Source organism: Procambarus clarkii, chromosome 14, assembly GCF_040958095.1.
Source record: "Procambarus clarkii isolate CNS0578487 chromosome 14, FALCON_Pclarkii_2.0, whole genome shotgun sequence".
Lineage (NCBI taxonomy): Eukaryota > Metazoa > Arthropoda > Malacostraca > Decapoda > Cambaridae > Procambarus > Procambarus clarkii.
The window spans coordinates 37,770,019-37,789,760 of NC_091163.1; the positions used below are offsets into that span (position 1 = coordinate 37,770,019).

The window sequence follows — 19,742 nt, forward strand, 5'->3', positions numbered from 1 at the left end:
CAGCAGAAGGGTTAATCTAAAAACAGCAAACAATTTTCCAAGTCTATACTAGCCTATTAGCTGAAAGTTATCCCATGTCTAAACTGGATTACAAATGAAAGGAATATGCCATGAAACTAGTTAGGATCCTTACTATAACGTAAAACCACTAACCTTTAACAGTAGTGATGTAACAAATGAATCTGAAGGTACTCAAGTCTTGCTGTTTTGAGGATTATTTCAACCCTTTAACACTCAAAAACACATTCCCCTAGTTGTATACGACTGTAGTACAGTGGCCTCTCTAATTACGAATTTAATTCGTTCCCAGAGACGGTTCGTAGGCCAAAAATTCGCAAGATGAAACAAATTTTCCCATAAGAAATAATGTAAATTAAATTAATCCCTTCCACACTCCCAAAAATATTAACTTCAAAATAGATTTCATACCTAATTCACACAAATATTTAGTACTTTAGTATGTACAAGTTATAGCTTACTTATATTGATAACTCTTGTTGTCATATGGCAGACCGTGAGAAGAGGGGGAAAGGAGGAGAGGTGTTAGTGTTTGGAAGGGAAGTCCCCTTCCATTATAACATCAGGCAGTGATGACTTCTCTGGGATACTCGCTCTCCTATGTTTTGCCTGCATACCACTAGGACCTGGTTGTGGCTCACTGTTTGTTTGCCTCACTAAGAACTTTTCCATAAAGATTTTTTTTCCCTACGTCTTAACATTTGTCTGTAGTGAGGCATCACAGTGTCATTAAATAGGTTAAGGCAACGGCCTACTACAGCTTGCTTTGGGTGAGTCGTTTCAACAAAAGTTTGCATTTCTTCCCATAGTCTACACCACTTCTTAATTGTTGAGGAAGGGACATTCTGTACTGCCTCCTCCTTTCCTGAAGAAATTTCCTCAGCTGTCTCTTGTTGCTGATCCGTGTGAAGGGCTAAGAGTTCTTTGGTGGTCAGTTCTTCGCTGCGTTCCGCCACCAACTCACAACACACAACACACACACAAGAGAAATTGACAATATGCCCATGCACTCAGCTCCTGGGCCTGACTCGTGGAATTCAATATTCATAAAGAAATGTAAAGTACCAGTAGTGCGAGCACTCAGCGTAATATGGAGAAAGAGCCTGGATACAGGGAACATACCAGCTGCACTTAAATCTGCACATATAGCTCCGTTGCACAAGGGGGGTAGTAAAGCCTTGGCAAAAAATTATAGACCAGTTGCACTAACATCTCAAAATAAAAGTTTTTGAAAGAGTGATTAGGAATCAAATTTCTAGTTTTATGGAAAATGAGTTACACAACCCAGGACAACATAGATTTAGAGCAGGCAGATCCTGTCTGGCACAGTTACTCAACCACTATGACAAAATCACAGAAGCTCTAGAAGAAAAGCAAAATGCAGATGTTGTATACACAGAATTTGCACGGCATTCGACAAATGTGACCATGGAGTTATAGCACACAAAATGAAGTCAATGGGAATAACTGGTAAAGTAGGACGCTGGATACTCAATTTCCTGTCGAACAGAACACAAAGAGTAACAGTCAATCAAATAAAATCGAGTCCAAGCGCAGTTAAAATCTCTGCACCTCAAGGTACAGTCCTTGCACCACTGCTGTTCCTTATTCTCATATCAGATATAGACAAAAATACACGTCACAGCTTCATGTCATCCTTTGCAGATGACACAAAAATCAGCATGAAAATTATCTCTGCTGAAGACATTGAAAAACTACAAACAGATATCAACAAAGTTTTCGATTGGGCAGCAGAAAATAACATGATGTTAAATTAACAGTGATAAATTCCAGGTACTCAGGTATGGCAAAAATGTGGATCTGAAACATAATACAGGGTACAAAACAAAATTGATTCTGCCCATAGTAGGAAAACAACATGTCAAGGATTTGGGAATAATGATGTCAGATGACCTAACGTTTAGGGAGCATAACCAAGCAAATATTGCGTCAGCTAGAAAAATGATAGGATAGATTACGAGAACTTTCAAATCCAAGGATCCCATTACAATGGTTGTACTCTTCAAGTCACTTGTGTTGTCCCGTATCGAGTACTGCTCAGTACTCACTTCCCCCATCAGAGTAGGAGAGATTGCTGAAATAGAGGGAATGCAGAGAACATATACGGCACGCATAGACGCGATAAAGCACCTAAATTATTGGGATCGTCTCAAAGCTCTACAAACGTACTCACTAGAAAAGAGACTAGAGAGATACCAAATAATATACACATGGAAAATACTGGAAAGCCAGGTTCCAAATTAACTAGTAAAATAACAACGTACTGGAATGAACGATATAGAAGAAACCATGGACATCTTCAAGAGAAAACTAGACTGCTTTCTAAAAAAGTGCCGGACTAACCGGGCTGTGGTGGGTATGTGGGCCTGCGGGCCACTCCAAGCAACAGCCTGGTGGACCAAACTCTCACAAGTCAAGCCTGGCCTCGGGCCGGGCTTGGGGAGTAGAAGAACTCCCAGAACCCCATCAACCAGGTATCAACACTCACAACTCTCACAACACTGTGAATGCCACTTCTTTTTCTAAATTACTCAAACTCTTTCGTATCTGCATCACTTGTTCCATGGGTTTTCTTTGAAAGGTCTTCATCCAATAGCCTTACATTTTTGCAAATGATAGCCTCTGAAATACTATCACCTGCTAACTCCTTGTTGTGTATCCAAATGTTTGAAGTGTTTGAATATCCAAACTCAAGTGTTTGTGTTCTTTGTTTCATGATTGTTGATATGCCTTTTGCCACTTTAGCACTCATAATGTACTTTTTCTTAGCAATTACAGTGCATATCATTGACATAGATTTGTTGTACTGCCAGCTAGTTCAACAACCTGTGTACCATTTTCATGTTTACGAATGATCTCTTTTTTTTATTTTTTTGCTCTATGGTCATCCTCACACAATGTTTTCTTAGGTTGAACCTTACCACTGACTTTCTTGGGACCCATGGTATGATATATAATAATTACTTTTATGTTTAAAACCCAAAAATGCCAAAAAACAATGAAATTCTTTACAAAGAATTCATGGGCAATCGTCACTAAAAGGGAAGCACTGGTAAACTGAAGTGCGGGCGACCGTGCCACCAGGAACCATGCGCTAGGTCACCCATACGTGTATCAACAAACTAAGTTACTCGAGGCAAAGCTCATAAGCCAATTCACATTTTATGAAGAAATTGGGCTTGTAACTCGAAAAGTTCGTAAATAGGGGTATTCGTAAGCCGAGATGTCACTGTTTTCGTATTTTAGATTGTGGTACGTAACTATTTTTTATGCTTTTTTGGAATAAATAGAGGCAACCAGTTTGGCTGCTTTTCACTCCAAGTGCTTGTTTGATGCTCTGATTGCCTCATGGGGAGCCTATTGTGGAGGCTTACACTTTGGTAACTAGCAGGTGTCTGCTGACTTAATTGATTTATTCTTGTTTATACTTCTCGCCAACATTGTTTTATATTCCATTAACTACATAAAATATATTTGATGCATTAACTGAGTGGTTCCTTTTGGTCACTTAACGTCAACAGTCATCAGTAGACAACATCAGACGTTAAAGTGACCAAAATGCCTACTGGGAAGTTAGTATAAATGTCTTGCTTTAAATTGACAAATTAGGTATTATAGCCCTTGTTATGAATTGTTATGTGGCTCTGAACCTAATAGTCCTTTATTCTTTCCCTTTATTTCTTAAATTATTTTAACTTTATATAAACAAAATGAAATTTCTGGTGTTAATTATAATCTACATGAATATATTAATCTCATAGTGTTTACAACTGTTAAGTCTAGGTAAGTTTAGGTAGGAATGGGAGTGAAATGTACATCTTGTCCACACGGCTTTATTTACAAAACAATGACATCACACCAGTATCGGTAATTACAATACTTATAAAACAAGAGCATCTGCTCGTAACATTATACACCTTACCTAAGCAGTACTTAATCCTACAAAATACCTTAATCCTAACAACTAATATGTACTTTAGTAATTATGTACCCCATCATCTCAAGACAGATATTACTTGACTTTCTGTTGACTGTGACAAGATTTTCCCTCAAGAAAATTCTCAGAGGTTAATACAACTGTTGCAACCACATAAGTAATAATGTGGCGGCTACTCCACATTCTCAAAAAATCTATGACAAACTCTTAAAGATTCTTAATCTGACATTCATTAATTACAACAATACATGTTCCTAAGAAATTCCATGTACTGCAAATGATAATCTGCAGCAACCCCACTTACAACTGCAACATCTTCCCAGGCGTTCCACGAACTACTAATAACATCCAACAGAAGCCAAGCAGTTTCTCATCACCCAAATTATCAACAGCCTGGAGCTAGAAACAGGGTCAGGTGGACAGGAGTATAAGGTCGCCAAATCTCAGCAACAACCAGTCTCGCTCCATAGGTGGCTAAGAACAACAGCACCGGATATTCGACGAATTGCCTAACCAGATACAGCGTTGATGTACCTCTGTAATTAAGTTATATACAATATATATACAATATATATAGTTACCATACTATGTTGTCACCAAACACCAATGTTTCATAATACATGTGCTGTAATCTTGTCTCACATCAGTGACATGGATTAATTTGTTATTTGCACAAGTCAAATATTCCAGATGTATAGGTTAGAATTACACCACACATTTACCTATACCAAGTGTAGGAGATTGTTTTATGCTTGTGAATTGATGCCAGAATATCCATCATGACTCATGAAACACCCTTTGTAACTGCAGCAGTGTTAGAAGCCGTATAGTGAAGTCAGTCTTGTAAAACAGTGTTAACCCTTAATCTGCGCAAAACGTCATATGAAGTTGGACATAGAGCTCAGTTTTTAAAATTTGCTGAAATGCTTTCAAATGTTTTGTGCATAATCTACTAGGCAAATGCTCCAACTTTGTCTAAATGATACCAACGTTACTTGAAAGACTAAGAAAATAAAAAATAATTGTAAAATAGAATATTGAAAACTTCAGGTTTTGAAATCAACTTCAAAAATATAAAATATCACAATTGTTCATTTGGTGTTATTATGCTCTCAGAATAACATATGATCTTTATTTTCATATATATTTAGAATATAGGTTTTCAGTATAGTTTACTGTAAAAAAATTGTCAATATGGCATTTGAAATATGCGCAAATTTAGACAACAAAAATTTATAACTCCAAATGTTTAAGGTTTATGAAAAATCAATTCTATAGGGATTGTAGAACAGACAGCTGTGCTCACTATATGTAAAATTGGTGAGAATTGGACAGAAACTAGATTTTTGGATAATGAAGTAAATTAAAATTCTAGTTATAGATAGTACATTATATAGATGTATAATTGAAGTTATGAGCAATGAATAAGGCAGTTCTAATTCATGAATTTACTTGTATTTTTTAATAAAAATTGTTTATCATTCATACTTGAATATGTGAAAGTTATAGATCAATATGTGTTGGAATGAAGTCAAGAACCCCCCCCCCCAAAAAAAAAAAAAAAAAAAATTGGGATAATTATAATAATTATAATGATTTACGGGATACATTTAGGGTATACTTTATACAAGTGAAAAAATCCTAAACTGGTCCCTAATCATCAAAACAACCTAAAGAGACAAAGTAAATAGAGTTTGAAATCTGTGAAAAAATCAGCCCCCAAAAAATTCAGAGTCCCAAGTTTTGTGAGTTGTGACTGATTTTTTGTTGACCAATTACATTCTATCTTCACATAGTTAGGAACGGGTATGCACTCTCCAGGATGTGAAGGTACAACAAAATTAGATAATAAACAAAGAAGAAAAAACTAAAAACTTAAACCCCCCCTCTAAAAAATGTGGACATTGATGAAAGTAGCCGATATTAACATCGGGTAATGTATTTATATATATGATATATAACAAAATAGAGCATAATAACATACTCATTGTTAATAATATATTGTTATGCGTAATATATTGTTAATAATATAATATGCATAATAACATTGTTTGCGTTATTATGTATTACTCAGCAATGCTATAAAGGCACCAGCTGCATATCCACTTTGTGGACACTTCTTACTACTGTTCTTCTTCTTCTTTGTGCGTCGGACAGGTGCTTGCATCTCTTTATTACTGCATTATCCTTCAGTTCAAGTTAATAGGAGCTGTTCTCCTTATCAACAAAACATTCTTTTTAAAAAAAATTGTCTAAAATCAATTTCTGAAAATATTTTGATGAAGATTTCACAATGCTGAAACTAATAAGTTATAGATTTGTTTAACATTTTTAAGTAATTTTTAAATAATTTGAATATTTTTCCCTTCCCTACCTCTTTTGCTGAGCAGTTTAAGGGTTGAGACAGAGGTGTACCTCAAGAAGGCTAAGTATTGTTCAGCAGGATAATTAATAAATAATAAATGTTTATTTAGGTAAGGTACATACATACAAGAGATTTTACAAAAATTGATGGATTTATAGATAGAGCTAGTACATACAATGCCTAAAGCCACTATTACGTAAAGCTATTACGGATGGTTACATGTCATCTCTCTAATTAGTTTTGTGTATGATGCTTCCTAAATTTTGAGCAGATGGTGAAACCCCGAATCATGTATGTAAAATTAAGCAGTACAGTACTGCAATAAATACTTACATTAATACACAAGGTTGTATCTGTGAACCCTTATCCCTCATATTAAACTGTCATCCCCATCTGTGAACCATATTCATATTAGCAATCACATCTATAAAGTTGATGTGAACTGAGTATCTAACTCCCTACCTATGAACCCTTTTCCCACATATTAAACTCATCCCCCATCTGAGAACCTTATTAATACAGTAGTACCTTGGTTTAAGACTGCCCTAGCTTACAATTTTTTTAGTATATGACGTCAAATTCCTCTGTAAATTTGAATTGGCGTGCAACGTTTGCCTTGGAATATGATTCGTCTGTTGATACCTATATGGGTCGAGCAAGCATGTGGTACTGTTGGGCGCGGGTGAGGCACTCAGTTTACCAGTGTATCCTGCCTAGTGATGACCGTGCTTGAATTCTTTGTAAAGACTTTCATTGTTTTTCTGCTATTTTCGTTAATGAACAGTAAAGTAATTATTATATATCATACCATGGGTCCCAAGAAAGTCAGTGGTAAAGTTCAAACTAAGAAAATAGTTGTGAGGATGACAATAGATCAAAAACATGAGATCATTCATAATGAATGAATATGATGTTTTGTTACAGACAAGTGTTAAAACATATGGAAAAACAAATGTCTTTAGACACATTCTTAGTATGACAAGAAAGCAGTGAGCTACACCCAGGTCCTAGTGGTATGCCTGCAAAAGAAAGAGAGAGAGAGAGAGAGAGAGAGAGAGAGAGAGAGAGAGAGAAAGTGTGTGTGTGTGTGTGTGTAATTACCTAAGTGTAGTTACAGGATGAGAGCTACGCTCGTGGTTTCCCATCTTCCCAGCACTCTTTGTCATACAACGCTTTGAAACTACTGACGGTCTTGGCCTCCACCACCTTCTCACTTAACTTGTTCCAACAGTCTACCACTCTGTTTGCGAAAGTGAATTTTCTTATATTTCTTCGGCATCTGTGTTTAGCTAGTTTATATCTATGACCTCTTGTTCTTAAAGTTCCAGGTCTCAGGAAATCTTCCCTATCGATTTTATCAATTCCTGTTATTATTTTGTACGTAGTGATCATATCACCTCTTTTTCTTCTGTCATCCAGTTTTGGCATATTTAATGCCTCTAACCTCTCCTCATAGGTCTTGCCCTTCAGTTCTGGGAGTCACTTAGTAGCATGCCTTTGCACCTTTTCCAGTTTGTTGATGTGCTTCTTAAGATATGGGCACCACAAAACCACTGCATATTTTAGCTTTGGCCTGGTTGATACCTGGTTGATGGGGTTCTGGGAGTTCTTCTACTCCCCAAGCCTGGCCTGAGGCAAGACTTGACTTGTGAGAGTTTGGTCCACCAGGCTGTTGCTTGGAGCGGCCCGCAGGTCCACATACCCACCACAGCCTGGTTGGTCCGGCACACCTTGAAGGAAACAATCTAGTTTCCTCTTGAAGATGTCCACGGTTGTTCCTGTAATATTTCTGATGCTCGCTGGTAGGATGTTGAACAACTGTGGACCTCTGATGTTCATTCAGTGTTCTCTGATTGTGCCCATGGCACCTCTGCTCTTCACTGGTTCTATTCTGCATTTTTTTCCATGTCGTTCACTCCAGTACATTGTTATTTTACTGTTCAGATTTGGGACCTGTCCCTCCAGTATTTTCCATGTGTATATTATTTGGTATCTCTCTCGTCTCCTTTCTAGTGAGTACATTTGGAGAGCTTTGAGACGATCCCAATAATTTAGGTGCTTTATCTCGTCTATGCGTGCCGTATATGTTCTCTGTATTCCCTCAATTTCAGCAATTTCTCCTGCTCTGAAGGGGGAAGTGAGTACTGAGCAGTACTCAAGATGGGACAACACAAGTGATTTGAAGAGTACAACCATTGTGATGGGATCTCTGAACTTGAAGGTTCTCGTAATCCATCCTATCATTTTTCTGGCTGACGCAATACTAGCTTGGTTATGCTCCCTAAACTTTAGGTCGTCGGACATCATTATTCCCAAATCCTTAACATGCTGTTTTCCTACTATGGGCAGATTCGATTGTGTTTTGTACCCTGTATTATGTTTAAGATCCTCATTTTTGCCGTATCTGAGTACCTGGAATTTATCACCATTAAACATCATGTTATTTTCTGCTGCCCAATCGAAAACTTTGTTAATATCTGTTTGTAGTTTATCAATGTCTTCAGCAAAGGTAATTTTCATGCTGATTTTTGTGTCATCTGCAAAGGATGACACGAAGCTGTGACTTCTGTTTTTGTCTATATCTGATATGAGAATAAGGAATAGCAGTGGTGCAAGGACTGTACCTTGAGGTACAGAGCTTTTAACTGCGCTCGGACTTGATTTTACTTGATTGACTGTTACTCTTTGTGTTCTGTTCGACAGGAAATTGAGTATCCAGCGTCCTACTTTACCAGTTACATCCATTGACCTCATTTTGCGTGCAATCACTCCATGGTCACATTTGTCGAATGCCTTTGCAAAATATGTGTATACGACATCTGCATTATGTTTTTCCTCTAATGCCTCAGTGATTTTGTCATAGTGGTCAAGTAGCTGTGAGAGGCATGATTTTCCTGCTCTAAATCCATGTTGGCCTGGATTGTGGAGGTCATTGGTTTCCATGAATCTAGTGACCTGACTCCTGATCACTCTCTCAAATACTTTTATTATGTGGGACGTTAGTGCAACTGGTCTATAATTCTTTGCCAATGCTTTGCTACCACCCTTATGTAGAGGGGCAATGTCTGCTGCTTTAAGCACCTCTGGTATCTCCCCTATGTCCAAGCTCTTTCTCCACACTATACTGAGTGCCTGTGCTACTGGCACTAACAAAAGTTGTGAACACTTTCTGTAGTATATCGCCTTTCATGTATTTAAAAGCAATTCTGAAGTTAGAAAGTGTGGCATAGGCTCCTTGCACAATGTTCTTTATGTGGCCCTCAGGTGATAGTTTTCTATCTAGAATCACCCCTAGATTTTTTTCTATATCAGAATTCTGCAACCCTTTAACTGCGCAACACACCTGCAGGCTCACGTCTGGGGTGCGCTACACGCCTCTGGGTATTTGTATTTTTCACGTTCCATTCAAAACTCCTGCAGCTACATGGGGTTCACATCAGCTTCCTCAGGGCTCTTGTAAACAGACGCCATCTATAAATAAAATCGTGGTCTACATTCCCAGGTATGAGAGCCTCAGTATTGAGTGAGCAACCAAGGCCGGCGCACGCAGCATGAGCTCACAGCACTACTGTTCAGCTTGTGACCACAGCATCGCCTAATAATGTCAAAAATATATATAACTTGTATTATTTAGCCATGATAGTATTACAGAAGAGCCTGAGTGTGGTAATGACTGTGTACAATGTTCAAATATTAGTGATTCAATGCTGTTCATGATGTTCACAGCGCTAGCCACAGCACCACAGCATTATTTGGTCCAACTAGGAATCTTCAAACGACTTCTGAGGTTCCTTTACAAAATAAACTTGTGGTCAATTATGTATTTACAGGATTTAGTGACCAGTATTGTGATAGCAGGATTGTGGTGATAATAAGCACTGTGCGTAATATTGTGGGAGGAGTAATTGTGGTGAGGGAGCGAGGGAGAGAATCGAGGTAGACTCACTGAGTGTGGCAGCCGCTCTTGTTTTGCTCATCATACTAGCTTAGTGGTTCGCTATGGTGAACACATTTGTACATGGGTATATACAATGTGTGTATATAGTGTAGTAACAGCAACAGGCTTATGATGGGAGGAGCTATGTTGGTAAGGGAAGTGACGTAATCGTAGCGTCGTCTGCTGGCTGCTGTATGATTTCTCATGCAGTGTATGGTGGCCACTGTAAAGTTTGGACACAATACCGGCTTACTTGCATAGTTCTGGTGAATAAAACATGTAGATAGGTATACACAACATGTCTAAATAGTGTAATACAAACAATAACAGTATGGTGGGAGGAGCAATGTTGGCGAATAAGATGTTGGAGGAGTGAGGGATAGACTGGATGTTGGAGGAGTGAGGGAGAGACTGGATGTTGGAGGAGTGAGGGTGTGGTAGCTGACACTCGTGGAGTTCTGAGTGTGTTCATGGTGAATGTATATAGTGTGTGATAGTGTATAGTGTGTAAATAGACTGTATTTATAAATAAATCAACATGATACAATGGAAATATGTGCCAGATATGTGTACACATGTGTCATGCACGTAACACAGTGTCTTCGGACAGTACGGATGTTCTACTGCCATAATATAGTGTATATGTTCATTTTACATAGGATTGGCATGTAAAAGCATATAAAATGTATTTGGAACTGTGCGCAGAAAATGAACAAAAATATATTCGCGGCAACTCGCTCATCCTGCCCCAAGCGCCCTCCTGGCTCCAGGGGTGTACGCCACAGGCGATCAGGGAATGATGACGTCACGCACGAACTTATGGACCCCATAGCAGCCAAAGTACGTACAATTTCGATCTTCTGTTACTATACCCATACTCAGGGAAGGGATTTGACACTTTCAAAACAGAAAATAATTTTTTCCCAGAGATTTTATTTCCTGCGCACTGTGTAACACCATTATAATTGTAACACCACTATAAAATAAGTACTAAACTAATAATGTAATGTAACACCACTTATCCTGAGTAACACTTCCTATCGGTTGTACTTGGTAACACTGTTATTGAACACTGTAATATGAGCTGACATATGATGGTTACACCAGAACCAAAAAGTACACTGCCAACAAGGAAATGCTACACAGGATTAAAATAAAGGCTGTCACCATCTGCCTTGACCATTGAGACTATATCAATCAATGAGGCAAGAAACATTGCTTGACTTGGAGAGTACTTTCTATAACTGTCATTAATTATGGGACGGTTGTCAGCCAACTATATCCAAAAGGCTAAGAGGATTCAACAGTTGACACAGACAGGAAATTTAACAAAAGTTTATTGAGAACAAAATTATGCTAATCACCACTATAAATCCTACTCTAACACTGGCCAATAGTTAAGAAATTTAGACATGGAACAAAACCCTCAGAGATCACACTCTACCTTAAGACCTTAAGACCTCTGTCTCTCCCTCCGGTAGATTCACTCTGTCACTCCCTGCTGTGCGATGTTCTCCACAGCCCTCTCTGGAGCCCCGGTGTCCGGCACTGTCTCAACTAAGTCTCTACAGGACCTCTATATACAACCCCAACAGGGGGGAGGGGGAGATTTGCTGTTGCTACCTACACCAAAAATGCAAAGGGGGTCGGGCCACACGTGCACAAACACTTAAGAATTTTTCAATTAAGCTTGTTTGACATTCACCATACACTCTTCAAGAGAGGAGTTATTAATTACGTGTGTGACTGACCTCTGACCTGGGCTAAAAGGGGGGGAGATCCATGGATGTTTACACATAAGAATCTGGGGTCTAATTCCATTGCAATGTTTGACAAGAGTATCATGAAATATTACATACTTGAAACTAGCTGACTAAGACTAACCCAGGAATTTTTTAATCAACATACAAGATAATCCAGAGGTCATCTGGGCTGACCTCTTGGAGAAGGCTTCCCTGGGTGAGAACTCTAGGGGGAGGGGGTCATGGTTGTTACAGCTCCCTTTCCCGGAGTAAGTATATTATACAGTTACACTTCAGTAAGAACAACACATAAAAGTACAATGAAAGAAACAAAAGTACAAAAAAACATATTGGCAAACAAACAAGCAATGATATCCTTATACATGATACAATTCGAGCGAACCGCGCGCCCAAGATGAAACGGGTGTTGATAGCTTAGTATAAACAATCTCTCAGATCGTCGCACGAGATATACATGTACACATATGTGCACACAAGAGGCGGTCAGGTGCACATACAACTTTATCAACACTGAAATTCCTTATACATATGAAAAGAGTCTGAGGAAAATAATGAAAATAAAATACAATATACTTAACTATGAAGTCCCTTAACTAATTGTAAGACTACTCTCATGATGATTAAAACTACGATTGTTCCTCGGTAATCCACAACTGGTAACTATGTCTGACCCACCCTTAGGGCATACATCCGACACCACCAGCTGCCCTACCTAAGACACAATGCACGACTAGAATGTTTGAGGTCAGCCTCGCTGCAAAACATGACCCCCTCTATGAAGATAACTCAGCTGCACTCTAGATGCTCGTAGCACCGTCTGCGGCCTTATCGTGAAAATCTAGAACTTGAAGCAACTCCTAGTACTTCAGAAATATATCAGTAAGCATCCTTCACTGATAATTTCCCAGACAACCTGCCGAACAGATTGCTGTACAACCTATAACTGGGTTGTACACCTCTGGAAGCTACGAAGAGAAACAAGAACTAATTTCTGTCCATAGATTTCAGAGCGAAAGTGCATACCCCAAACTTTCTCTAGTTTCCCGTATGACGCACTTAAATCATAACACTTAAAATACGTATGGCTCCGAGCAACGAAATCGCGAGCCCGCCTAAACAAACAAACAAGGACGTGGCTACCCAAGCGGTCAGGCACGCAGGACTCCAATAAACTGTATACACAACCACAATTTATTGGACCACCGCTAGCCCCATTGTAACAAAACTATAATTGTAACACCACTATAAAATAAGTACTAAACTAATAATGTAATGTAACATCACTTATCCTGAGTAACACTTCCTATTGGTTGTACTTGGTAACACTGTTATTGAACACTGTAATATGAGCTGACATATGATGGTTACACCAGAACCAAAAAGTACACTGCCAACAAGGAAATGCTACACAGGATTAAAATAAAGGCTGTCACCATCTGCCTTGACCATTGAGACTATATCAAGCAACGAGGCAAGAAACATTGCTTGACTTGGAGAGTACTTAATATAACTGTCATTAATTATGGGACGGTTGTCAGCCAACTATATCCAAAAGGCTAAGAGGATTCAACAGTTGACACAGACAGGAAATTTAACAAAAGTTTATTGAGAACAAAATTATGCTAATCACCACTATAAATCCTACTCTAACACTGGCCAATAGTTAAGAAATTTAGACATGGAACAAAACCCTCAGAGATCACACTCTACCTTAAGACCTCTGTCTCTCCTCTCCGGTGGATTCACTCTTGTCACTCCCTGCTGTGCGATGTTCTCCACAGTCCTCTCTGGACCCCCGGTGTCTGGCACTCTATCTCAACTAAGTCTCTACAGGACCTCTATATACAACCCCAACAGGGAAAGGGGGAGATTTGCTGTTGCTACCTACACCAAAAATGCAAGAGGGTCGGGCCACATGTGCACAAACACTTAAGAATTTTTCAATTAAGCTTGTTTGACATTCACCATACACTCTTCAAGAGAGGAGTTATTAATTACGTGTGTGACTGACCTCTGACCTGGGCTAAAAGGGGGGGAGATCCATGGATGTTTACACATAAGAATCTGGGGTCTAATTCCATTGCAATGTTTGACAAGAGTATCATGAAATATTACATACTTGAAACTAGCTGACTAAGACTAACCCAGGAATTTTTTAATCAACATACAAGATAATCCAGAGGTCATCTGCGCTGACCTCTTGGAGAAGGCTTCCCTGGGTGAGAACTCTAGGGGAAGGGGTCCTGGGTGCTACAGCTCCCTTTCCCCGGAGTTAAGACAAAATCGGGTGTATGATAATTAAGCCCAATTTTGTCGTATCCTAATTCATCCAAAATACCATAACTAACCCTAAAAGAAAAAAAAAAATGCCAGTGACATAATGAAAAAAGTAAGCTAACTAAATTAACACGGTGTAAAGTATATTATACAGTTACACTTCAGTAAGAACAACTCATAAAAGTACAATGAAAGAAACAAAAGTACAAAAAAACATATTGGCAAACAAACAAGCAATGATATCCTTATACATGATACAATTCGAGCGAACCGCACGCCCAAGATGAAACGGGTGTTGATAGCTTAGTATAAACAATCTCTCAGATCGTTGCACGAGATATACATGTACACATATGTGCACACAAGAGGCGGTCAGGTGCACATACAACTTTATCAACACTGAAATTCCTTATACGTATGAAAAGAATCTGAGGAAAATAATGAAAATAAAATACAATATACTTAACTATGAAGTCCCTTATCTAATTGTAAGACTACTCTCGTGATGATTAAAACTACGATTGTTCCTCGGTAATCCACAACTGGTAACTACGTCTGACCCGCCCTTAGGGCGGTTCAGACGTAGCTGACACGTACGTACGTACCTGTGAGGAGGGGCAGAAAGAGGACCACTCTAGAAAGAGAACGCAGACGACTGTACAGGAGAAGGATAAAAATAACGGAAATGCTTCAGCAGACACAACTATCACAAGCAAGGAAAATAAGCCTAAGCAGGGAGATCGAAGAAATAGAACAAACGTTGAAGCGATCATATGAGTCTGAGGAAATGGAATTGGAACAGAAAGCTATACAAGAGATAAAGAAAAATCCGAAATATTTTTTCACATACGCCAAATCAAAATCCAAAACCTCGACCAGTATTGGACCGTTAATTACAAATGAAGGTACGTACACAGAGGACAACAAAGAGATTAGTGAAATTCTAAGAAGCCAGTATGAGGCTATGTTTAGCACACCAATAAACAACATGAAAGTTGATGACCCAGACAGCTTCTTTATGAGGGACATTCAAGCTGCAGATAATATAACGGATATTACCACAAACTCGGAAGACTTTGAAAGAGAAATTGACAATATGCCTATGCACTCAGCTCCTGGGCCAGACTCATGGAATTCAATATTTATGAAGAAATGTAAAGTACCAGTAGCGAGAGCACTCAGCGTAATATGGAGAAAGAGCCTGGATACAGGGGAGATACCAGCAGCACTTAAATCTGCAGATATAGCTCCGTTGCACAAGGGGGGAGTAAAGCCTTGGCAAAAAATTATAGGCCAGTTGCACTAACATCACACATAATAAAAGTGTGATGTTAGACAGCTTCTTTATGAGGGACATTCAAGCTGCAGATAATATAACGGATATTACCACAAACTCGGAAGACTTTGAAAGAGAAATTGACAATATGCCTGTGCACTCGGCTCCTGGGCCAGACTCATGGAATTCAATATTCATAAAGAAATGTAAAGTACCAGTAGCGAGAGCACGCAGCGTAATATGGAGAAAGAGCCTGGATACAGGGAAGATACCAGCAGCACTTAAATCTGCAGATATAGTTGCACAATGGGGGGAGTAAAGCTTTGGCAAAAAATTATAGGCCAGTTGCACTAACATCACACATAATAAAAGTGTTTGAAAGAGTGATTAGGAATCAAATTTCTAGTTTTATGGAAAAGAATGAATTGCACAATCCAGGACAACATGGATTTAGAACGGGAAGATCCTGTCTGTCACAGTTACTCAACCACTATGACAAAATCACAGAAGCCCTAGAAGAAAAGCAAAATGCAGATGTTGTATACACAGACTTTGCAAAGGCGTTTGACAAATGTGACCATGGGGTGATAGCTCACAAAATGAGGTCAATGGGAATAACTGGAAAAGTGGGACGCTGGATACTCAATTTCCTGTCGAACAGAACACAAAGAGTAACAGTCAATCAAGTAAAATCGAGTCCAAGCGACGTTAAAAGCTCTGTACCTCAAGGTACAGTCCTTGCACCACTGCTGTTCCTTATTCTCATATCTGATATAGACAAAAATACACGTATTAGCTTCATGTCGTCCTTTGCAGATGACACAAAAATCAGCATGAAAATTACCTCTGCTGAAGACATTGAAAAACTACAAGCAGATGTCAACAAAGTTTTCGATTGGGCAGCAGAAAATAACATGATGTTTAACAGTGATAAATTTCAGGTACTCAGGTACGGCAAAAATGAGGATCTGAAACATAATACAGGGTACCAAACACAATCGAATCTTCCCATAGTAGAAAAACAGCATGTAAAGGATTTGGGAATAATAATGTCCGACGATCTAACGTTTAGGGAGCATAACCAAGCAAATATTGCGACAGCCAGAAAAATGATAGGATGGATTATGAGAACTTTCAAATCCAGGGATCCCATCACAATGGTTGTACTCTTCAAGTCACTTGTGCTGTCCCGTCTCGAGTACTGCTCAGTACTCACTCACCCCTTCAGAGCAGGAGAGATTGCTGAAATAGAGGGAATACAGAGAACATATACGGCACGCATAGACGAGATAAAACACCTAAATTATTGGGATCGTCTCAAAGCTCTCCAAGTGTACTCTCTAGAAAGGAGACGAGAGAGATATCAAATAATATACACATGGAAAATACTGGAGGGTCAGGTCCCAAATCTACACAGAAAAATAACAATGTACTGGAGTGAACGATATGGAAGAAAATGCAAGATTGAACCAGTGAAGAGCAGAGGTGCCATGGGCACAATCAGAGAGCACTGTATAAACATCAGAGGTCTGCGGTTGTTCAACGTCCTCCCAGCAACTATAAGAAATATTGCCGGAACAACCGTGGACATCTTCAAGAGGAAACTAGATTTATTCCTCCAAGGAGTGCCGGACCAACCAGGCTGTGGTGGGTATGTGGGCCTGCGGACCGCTCCAAGCAACAGCCTAGTGGACCAAACTCTCACAACTCAAGCCTGGCCTCGGGCCGGGCTTGGGGAGTAGAAGAACTCCCAGAACCCCATCAACCAGGTAACCAGGTAACCCTGTCACGCAGGGGCAGTACTCACTGGGCGCTTAGGGAAGGAAGCCCCTAAGCGCATCCAGCCCCGGTACTGACGAGGAACACCTGGCTACCGCACAACACAACACACGACAGTGAACGCCACACAAGGCAAACACCGCCTAGGAAACTGAAGCCAGAGAAGCGTCTATCCCGGTTGACATTAGCTTACTAACTGATGCTAGACAGCCGGCACGGTAAGGTCCGGGGCTCCCCCCTCCCCCTCTCGGGACAGGGAGGGCTGCACGGACGATCGGCGCGGCAGTAAAGTGTGATGTTTGCTTGTTTCCTTGGGATTATAGGGAGTTTCTACCTCTCTGTTCGGTTTTGTTTTAGTTTTTTACCATGTTGGGTTTGTTTTGTTATGCCTACCTTTATAGGTGCCTAACCCCAGTCGAGTTTTGAATCCTACACTATACCTATGAGCGTTCTCAAGTGCTCTACATACCCCCGATCTAGTCCCTCAAGGCGCTTTGCTCAGTACAGTGGTACTGGACCACCAGAACCTCACCATTATAATGCCAAAACCTCCATCAAGAGAAGAGGGTTTTAGTGTTTTAATGCCAAAACCCAGTCAAGAGACCAGTATGGTTCAGGAGGAGAAAGCTGGCTGAGGTTAGGGGCTGAGCTGCCTGGTGGTGGTAATCAGTGATAATAAGTGTTGACCTAGTTTGTGTGACTTGCTTGTTCTGTATGTGTCGTTTGTGGAGTTCTTTGGTGTTTTCAAGGCTTTATTCTCTGTGAACCCTCCTGTTGTCAGTAAAGCTTTGCTAACTTTCTGGAGTTTTTTCGGTGAGGTGGCAAATTGTCAGTTGCTCTCTATGCCTCTATGAGGGAGGCAGGTTCTGGCTCTGGTTCTTAGTAGACCTCACAGAACTTACAAAACTGATGTGAACATTTAGTATGGAGAAATGTTGCCAAGATAGCTTCAGGTAACCATCAGGGTGCTCCCTGCAGAAAGAGGCGTTTCATTACATTCAGTGTTGTATTTATTGTAATGTGTTTTTCTTTTTACAGGTAAAAAGGGCAACACATGTGCACTAAATTATTTTAGATGTAAAAATGACATCAACTGTGTACTGATCAAACAGCTGTGTGATGGCTTTAGTGACTGCCCCGATGGTAGTGATGAAGGCAACTTTTGCAGTAAGTATTGTCATCATATTTGTTGAATGAAAGAGAACAGGTTGATTAATATAAAAACAATGGTTAAAGCAAAGAAAACAAAACCAGCATTGAACGTAATGAAAGCCATTTTCTGGGTGAAACCTGGAGTCTCCCCGGAGTTATTCTGAGCTAATGTGTATATATTAGACCGTGGCAACAGTCAAGTGATGGAGTTATAAGCCTACCAGGGACCATGAGCCAGAACCTAGCCCCCTCGGATAGTCATGATGAGGAATGGCCCATAGACACCCGCAATGTGGTTGGAAGCAGTCTATGTCTGCCATCTACCAGGTTAGGCACCCAGAAGGGTAGGAATCCCAAAATAAACTGGTGAAAAATTGCTAACCAAAAGTCGAATGAGAAAGCAGAGCTCCCCAATTAGAAAACAAGCAAACAAGCATGCCGTCACTAGAGCCACGGCGATGGTGTCTGCTCAACTTCCCCCCCCTCCCCCACTCCCTGCATGGGAGAAGGGAGGGACCCAGACCTCCCACGCTGGCAGCCCAACCCCAGTTCAGAGGTTGAATATAACAAACACGAAAAAAATGCTGACCAGAGGGAGGGGAGGGATGCCAGGGAGCCTCTGGGGTCCCGTCCAGAAAATGGCGTTTCACTACATTCATTGCTGGTTTTCTATGGAGAGCCCCTTCAGCTCCCCAGAGCTACCTAACCAAAGATAAAGTAAAAGAGGGACCTACCCGGAAGGCGGCTGCCACTCGCTTCTCAACTTGAATTTGAGACAACTGGCTGCAACCTGCAACCCAAGGCTACACATGCCCGAGAAGGGGCAGGAACATTAATGAGATACCGTGTGGTCAGGACTCTGTTCGTCCTCCAAAAGCCCCCATGCCCGAATGTCAGCCAAAATTATTTGGCTGACATTCGGCAAAAAATTGACAAAAAGCTGACAAAATTGACATATTACCAAAAACAGCAGTCAAAGCTGCGAACTTACGAATGTTGTGAGCACGGGGATAGAGCACAGGCTGGCTGGACTGAATAATCCTGCAGACAACCTGGAAGACCCACGCTCTGGAACAGGGAAGAAGGGAAACCGAGTCAATCCAAAGCGCATTCCCTGCCATGGAAGCCGTGGTGCGCAATTAACGGCAAAGAGCTGCAACCGGACACAAAACATGATGCACCCCCGATAGACTCATTTCTAGCCAGAAAAGAAGGAG

General features: G+C 40.2%; 1 protein-coding gene across 1 annotated transcript in view; it reads left to right on the forward strand.

The window, feature by feature from the left end:
• Positions 1–19,742, forward strand: part of LRP1 (LDL receptor protein 1) — a 704,914-nt gene that overhangs the window by 189,933 nt on the left and 495,239 nt on the right. Inside the window, exon 4 of the mRNA XM_069324493.1 lies at positions 18,412–18,540. Coding sequence (XP_069180594.1) covers positions 18,412–18,540 — 129 coding nt within the window. The remainder of the gene's footprint in view (positions 1–18,411; positions 18,541–19,742) is intronic.